The sequence below is a fragment of the Photinus pyralis genome, unplaced genomic scaffold (genome assembly GCF_008802855.1).
Source record: "Photinus pyralis isolate 1611_PpyrPB1 unplaced genomic scaffold, Ppyr1.3 Ppyr1.4_LG6, whole genome shotgun sequence".
NCBI classification, from domain to species: Eukaryota; Metazoa; Arthropoda; class Insecta; order Coleoptera; family Lampyridae; genus Photinus; species Photinus pyralis.
Window position 1 is genome coordinate 14883085 of NW_022170663.1, and position 7204 is coordinate 14890288.

Consider the following 7204-nt stretch of genomic DNA (forward strand, 5'->3'; position numbering starts at 1 on the left):
CCTTGTAACTAGGTCACCTGATACATTTGGTTATGAGCTCAATTGCGCCACTTGAATTAAAGCTAGCGCCATTACGGTTAAGCCATAAAAAATTTTTAAAAAGTGGAGGGTCTAACTTAGCGTTTTCGAAAGTTATTTCCGGAAGTGCATCCATTTTGAAAATATTTTACATCGATTCGGCCTTCGGAGTAACTCCTAAATACAAATTTTTAAAAACCTACCTATTTTACTTTCTCAGAATCGTTTAACTAAAGCTCCCAAAAAACACCCTGTATAGTGTTTCTGAAACACTATAATGGCGCCAAGATTTTTTGTTTACGGCGCATTTTAGCGCATGATGAAAGGTACGATGTAGTAGAAAAAACATGTTAAAAAACGTAACTTTTGAAAACGTTAAGTTAGCCCCCCCCCTTTTTAAAATTTTTTTATGGCTTAACCGTAATGGCGCTAGCTTTAATTCAAGTGGCGCAATTGAGCGCATAACCAAATGTATCAGGTGATCTAGTTACAAGGGACAAAATAAGTACTGGGGGGGGGGGGCTACGTTCACTTGGCCCCCCTCCCCAAATGTTTTTTCGGATTTCTAAAAAAACGATAATGGCGCAAGAGTTATTATCGGTGGCGCATATGAGCGCATAACGAGCGCATTCATTTCAAAATAATACGACTATGAAATCTCTCAGTAGGGGGGCCAAGTTAACGGACCCTTTTTGATTGCCCGTTATATGAAAATAAATTTTTCCAGTCAATCCGAAAGAAGTCGTTTTTCGCACGACTTTTGAGGTAAGATTTTGCTTCGCTTTTGATAGTATAGTAATTCAATCTTGATGATACCAATATTTCTAGATCTACAAGCTAAAATCTGCGTCAAATTCTTTTCTTGGTCGATTTGGGACCTGTCGTTTTTCGCTTTTGTTCTATCTTTCACCGTTACGGAGATCCCAATGGTAAGCCACCCTGTACGCTTTTTTTTTTACAATTTAATTTATCCTCAATATTTTTTGTTGTAGCGATCTATTATAGGAAGCCAGCAAATTTTCTTGATTTTGGAGCTTTAAAAAAGAAGTCGTGATAAAAGCAGAGCCTAAAAATTGTTTTTGGGGACAACAATAGTTTTCGATATGAGGAAATTTACAATTAATAGGTTTAACGGATCTGTTTTTCATCCGCCACGCCTGTTGTTGGTAGAAAATTTGTAACTCGTAACTGTATTTCACAAATACCTACCTCTTCTTTCTCTCCAAGGGATTGTCAAACCAAAGGGTAATAAAGCTGTAAGTCAAGTCTACTTATCAAAAGAATAAATGTGGTATGCAGAATTGTTTCATGAAACTTCAAAAAGGAGAACCTAGCATGAGTAAGTATAAGGTTTTCTGTTGACAATGACATTTTATTAAGCTTTTTTCGTGTAAAACGTTATATCTCGACGACCTCATAGATAGACAAACAAGTAGCTCAACTGCCAAGATAAACCGCGACATTCACTATTGATTCGCCACTTTTTCTTCGCATTTTCACCTGTCGCGAAGGCATACAAAAAGTATCACAATTTTCGTATCACCGTCCCGTCATAAGCTCCGATTTCCTTTTTTAGGTTGCAGCGCAAAGAAGCGTCGGTCATGGAAAATTTTCCCAGTTTCGCAGCTATTTTTGCGATTAATATGACGTAGTTTCGAATTTCGAGGGCCGATCGATACCTCTTTTTAGCCAATAGTTTACTTGCGGCTTCTCATTCGTGCCGTTGAAGACTTACGAGTTTTAATTAGAACACTTGAAGAATCACGTGCTAATTTGTAGGTAGGTCACGTTTAATGAGTAGGTAAATGAAAACAAATCACGTGACCGCCTTTCTACGCAGAGTAGAGGTAAAAATAAACGCTTTCGAAGATTTCATTTCTTTTATTTATAACAGGAATCTAAAAGGCACTATTAGGGGGAAGTGATGGTGCACAGATATTGTATGTATATAACGATTTTGCATTACCTTAAAATGTAGTTTTTTTCCATGCCAAAGGGCCAATTGGTGCAAATGGTGTACAATAGTAATAACTGTCAAATTGTGTCCCTCTATCATTTAAATTCCACTTAACGTTAATTGTATCAAATACTTACAGGCTAGAAAATGTATACAGCTTTTTACATTATAAAACCCTTAAAATTACGTATTTGTTACAGTAAATTGTAGTTGTACATGTCCGATGCACAGAGGCCAGTCTTATACTCGTTCAAGAATTTGAAATGGGTGGCGCATATACTACATATTGCTCATTTCATCTTTTGTTATTCTTGACTTACAATTAGTTTATCGATGCAAACTGGACATGTACTGAATATTATAACCGCAGGCCCCATTATAACAAACCCCCGATTGATTTCGAGGTACTCGCTGCGTCGGTAATCCCGATAATCCCTTAACGTATGTGTACGAAACCGGTGACCGAAGAATTTTCTTTGGCGATTTTTTCGCTTTCTTTTTCGATTCCTTACTATTACTGCAACTTTGCGATCTCGCCGAGACCGTTAGGTTCTGGAAGGCCCTTCTGAAGTTTTCCACTGACGACGAGTGCCTGTGTTTAACTGATTGGGTGTCACTTCCAGCGTCGCTCGAGCTGCTCGAAATTCTTTGAGGCGATGATATAAGTTCGGAACTGATGGTTTTCCTTGATTTCGTGAAGCGGCCCGCCGACGTCGAAGACGATGAATCCGTACTGCAGGAACCACTATCTGCATCCTCTCCAAAGTTGACGTCTTCCCGCGATTTTCTCGCCAATTTCTTACTAATTGCCCGAAACAATTTTAAACCGCGAATTTCGCGCGACGGCGAAGTCGAGTATGGGGAAACGCTACGATTTTCCGGTGACGGTATTTGCATAAACATTTTCAAAATACAATAAGTTATCGCTTTCACTGAGTATCTACCCTGTACTGTGATATAACTGTTAACGATGTAAATTGCGAACTGTTCGCGCTCTGTTTACAACCCCTTATATAAAGGCGTGCAACGTGATGTTCACTTTAGAGCGCAGCCGTTCCGCGAAAACCCAGAGGGAAACAGAGATACAAGATAAATTACAAAGCACTGATTGATTGTGATTGTGGTTGTTACGAGGAGGAGGAGGGGGTCGAGATTTTTCTGTTTCGTGACACATCTCTCGCGTGCTTCATTTTACATATTCCAGCTTATTGACTTCGAAATTAGTTTTTCCATAGAGCAATTATTTTCAAAATGAAGGATAATCAAATAAGTACATAATTACAATTGAAAAACGGATCAAGTGTAAATCCCCTTTTGATATAGTGCAGCGGAGAGCCGACGCTAACTCGCTTATTTGAGGTAGTTTTTTTTTCGGAGTAGAAAGAATTGGGACCCACACCATTTTGTTCAGAAATGTTTGAACCTTCATAATCTCGCTTTACGACATTTTCCCGTGGTCCTGACAAAAGTTATAGGCCGCTAAAGTTGAACTTTACTCATTTTCGCGCGCGCGACTAGACCACAGAAAGTATTTATTTTTTCAGCAACTAAGCGACATACATCAATAATTCCTTTTGTAAAATGAAAGTACATTTATAGCAGAATCTAAAGCATTCATATTTACCCACCTTGTTATGCACAGTTTTTAGAAAAATGACCGTCAACTTCCAAAATTCGTGTAGCAGATGAAAAGTGCGCACTTTGAACTCTCATAACTTTTTATTTCACGATATCGATTTCCAATATTCATAGCTCATTCGATGCTCCAAAGCATTGTGATTATTTTATTTTCTATAACATTACCGTGAATTTTTCATAATAAAGAAGTTACGGTCATTTAAGTAAAAACCTACCGACCTTGCCGAGTCGGGAGTCGCGAGTGAGACGGAGAGGGAAGGATAGTCAGCAGCGTTCGCGCAACAAGGAGCGATGCGTAAGAGGATCTACTTTACTAAGAAATTTCTCTCCGAATACCAAAACTAGCTATTTAGGCCGTTTACAAATGTGTCCGCCGGGATGCATTGTAAAATCTGAAACAATTCATTAACTCCATGTATTCGTTTAGGAGCCACCCTCAAAAAAGTGGTAAAGTTTCCATTTCTCCTTTAATTTTTTTCTCAGCAACAGTTACAGAGACTGGTGGTAAGTCTTTGAATGGGTTTTGCTGTATGCCCTTTCCGGTTTTGCAAATAATTATTCAAAATTCCTACCACAAAAGGGCACACCCCTCAATAGGGGTGCGAAAAAATGTTGATTTCGACGAAATTTTGTGGTTTTTGAATATAAAAATCACGAATCTGAAATTAGTTTTTGAAAATACGAAAAAAATTATTCCACTGCAATTCTTGGCCGCATAACGAAAATTGACAAAATTCCACGAAGTTTGTTGTGTAGGTACATACGGAACAAAATTGTTGAACAGTTTTTCTTAAGGTCATTTTTCAAACAAAAGTTACACTCATTTGCCAATTGGTCTTTCGGGTCAGAAAATATTCTCCGACAGTGGCATAACAAGTATAGTAAACGTCATTATTACATGTTCTGCAAAGGGTGTCTACCTACATTTCACAAAAATTTGTCAAATAAAAAATGATAATTTTATCACAGCGAGCATTAATAACTTCGACATCAATGAGGAAACAGTCACAGAATAAGAATAAGTAGGCCATATTCTGTGGAAACAGACGAAAAAAATTCAACGCACAGTCCTTTTTGAAAAGCGAGATACATCGGCAGAAGAAATCCAAATTCCTCGTTTACCTATCACTAGATAACGACCAGATAACTAACTTTAACAACCTAAGTACATGCTGATAATCCTAAGTAAGTTCCGGTATCTACCATTCAATATGTACCTATGCCGTTTTTGAATTCTCCACCAACGAGCTACAATACCATCCTAACCATCGTCTAGTGAAATCAAAAAACAAGCCTGAATCTTTGGGACAAAATCATACCGTTGTCACTGCTGATCTTGCAATATACAGCACAGCACAAGAGATACCTAATGTGGAGTAACCCCCAAAATTTACAAGGAAAGGTACCTAACGGGCGATCAAAAATGAGTTGCTATCGAGTCGCCTTTGGAAAGTCAAGTTAAATACGATTTCCCATGTAAACGAAAGTTCCAAAGGTAACTCGACAGCAACTCAATTTTGATCGCACAGTATTTGTACCTATATATTTCACCAAAGAACTGAGATACATGGAGTTAATGAATTGTTTGAGATTTTACAATGCAACTCGGCGGAATGCATTTGTAAACTAAACGGCCTAAATAGCTAGTTTTGGTATTCGGGGAGAAATTTCTTAGTAAAGTAAAATCTCTTACGCATCGCTCCTTGTTTAGCGAACGCTGCTGACTATCCTTCCCTCTCCGTCTCACTCGCGATTACCGACTCGGTGAGGTCGGTAGGTTTTTACTTAAATGACCGTAACTTTTTTATTATGAAAAATTCACGTTAATGTTATAGAAAATAAAATAATCACAATGCTTTGGAGCATCGAATGAGCTATAAATATTGGAAATCGATATCGTGAAATAAAAAGTTATGAGAGTTCAAAGTGCGCACTTTTCATCTGTTACACGAATTATGGAAGTTGACGGTCATTTTTCTAAAAACTGTCCATAACAAGGTAGGTAAATTGAATGCTTTAGATTCTGCTATAAATGTACTTTCATTTTACAAAAGGAATGATTGATGTATATCGCTTAGTTGCTGAGAAAATAAATACTTTCGGTGGTCTAGTCGCGCGCGCGAAAATGAGTAAAATTCAACTTTAGCGGCCTATAACTTTTGTCAGGACCACGGGAAAATGTCGTAAACCGAGATTCTGAAGGTTCAAACATTTCTGAACAAAATGGTGTGGGTCCCAATTCTTTCTACTCCGAAAAAATTTTTTGAACGATTTCGCGGCTCTCTCCGCTGCACTAATACTGTCTTGGGTTTTATTTAAGTACTTTATTTAAATATAATAATAAAGCTACATTTTGATGGTTCGACCCTAGTCTTCCACTTGTAGCTACTAACTAAATCATAAGCAATAATCCATGCCACCTTCCTGTATGCAACTATGCAATATTATTCTATTGAATTCGCTAGGTTCACATTACAGACAGGAAATGTGACATAGAAAATAAGCATGTTAATTTTGTATATTTTTGGGTTACCACCACACGCCCTTCGTTAAGGAAAATGGAATTTTCATGGTGCACAATGGAAATTCTATTTTACTACTTCATTCTATAGTAATACAATTTATTAAGTTACAGTAATTGCACTATTCTAATTACTACATAATGTTACATTATATGTTAGAGTTTCAAATTTTATTTTTCGTCGACCTCTCGATAACAATATAAATTACTCCTTAGTGACGAGTACAATGATGAAGCTTATTAATCGTTAGCAACCATTAATGGTTAGCAACCAACCATTATACGTTAGCAACCATTAATCGTTAGCAACCACTTATACCTACATAACAACCATTTTATTAAAGGGAAATGACAATTATATAACAATTTACTTTCGGCAACAGCTGAGAACTTCCATCCACCTAACCATTTTAATTTCGGTTTTAATGTAGTGAGATCAGCAGCCAGTATGGTCGCCAAACGATCTCAGCAAAGCATATCCTGATGTAGGTATGTATGTGTAGCTCCTCGGATAAGGTATTGTTAAGGTATTCAGTTACTTTACCTTCAACATTGAGTACGTCGACCACAGGGATGAACATTTCCATATCTTTCACTGTTAATACACGTACTTTAGTACAGTTGCAAAAGAATTAATTACATTCTAATTTCACATACCTTTTCAAGGTAAAATGTCAACGTGACATTTTCGGAAATATCTACTTTCAAATTCATTGTATTCCATCAACTGCCGAACTGATCGAAACCGTTCCAATAAGTTTCTTTTGATTTGAGTGGATATAATGTTAAAATCGTCTCCGCAGCAGAGAAAGCAACATAATCTTTCACTGAGATTACGAGGACTGACGGTACAGCATAAAACAACACATTACTATAGCAACGACAATAGCTGTAATTTAGTGAAAAATCGTCGGAGCTCATAATTTCGTTTGTAATTTCTTGTAGTTGAATTTAAAATTACCTACCCCAGTGAAGTCGACGAAAAAATGTTGTATGCAATTCATGTATAAATCGGCGATTATTGGTTCGTTCGAATTTAGTAAAGCGAAGTCAGAGCTCATACTATCAAT

General features: G+C 37.2%; 1 protein-coding gene across 1 annotated transcript; it reads right to left on the minus strand.

The window, feature by feature from the left end:
- Window positions 1-1907: 1907 nt before the first annotated feature.
- LOC116174422 lies at window positions 1908-2947 on the minus strand. Its single transcript, XM_031492338.1, has one exon. It carries the CDS (start codon window positions 2876-2878, stop codon window positions 2303-2305), a length of 576 nt encoding a protein of 191 aa, XP_031348198.1. The 5' UTR covers window positions 2879-2947; the 3' UTR covers window positions 1908-2302.
- Between the last annotated feature and the right edge of the window lie 4257 nt (window positions 2948-7204).

Bases quoted from the DNA above. Each gene is read 5' to 3' on its own strand.
- LOC116174422 (XM_031492338.1), bottom strand. From the start codon at position 2,878: ATGTTTATGCAAATACCGTCACCGGAAAATCGTAGCGTTTCCCCATAC.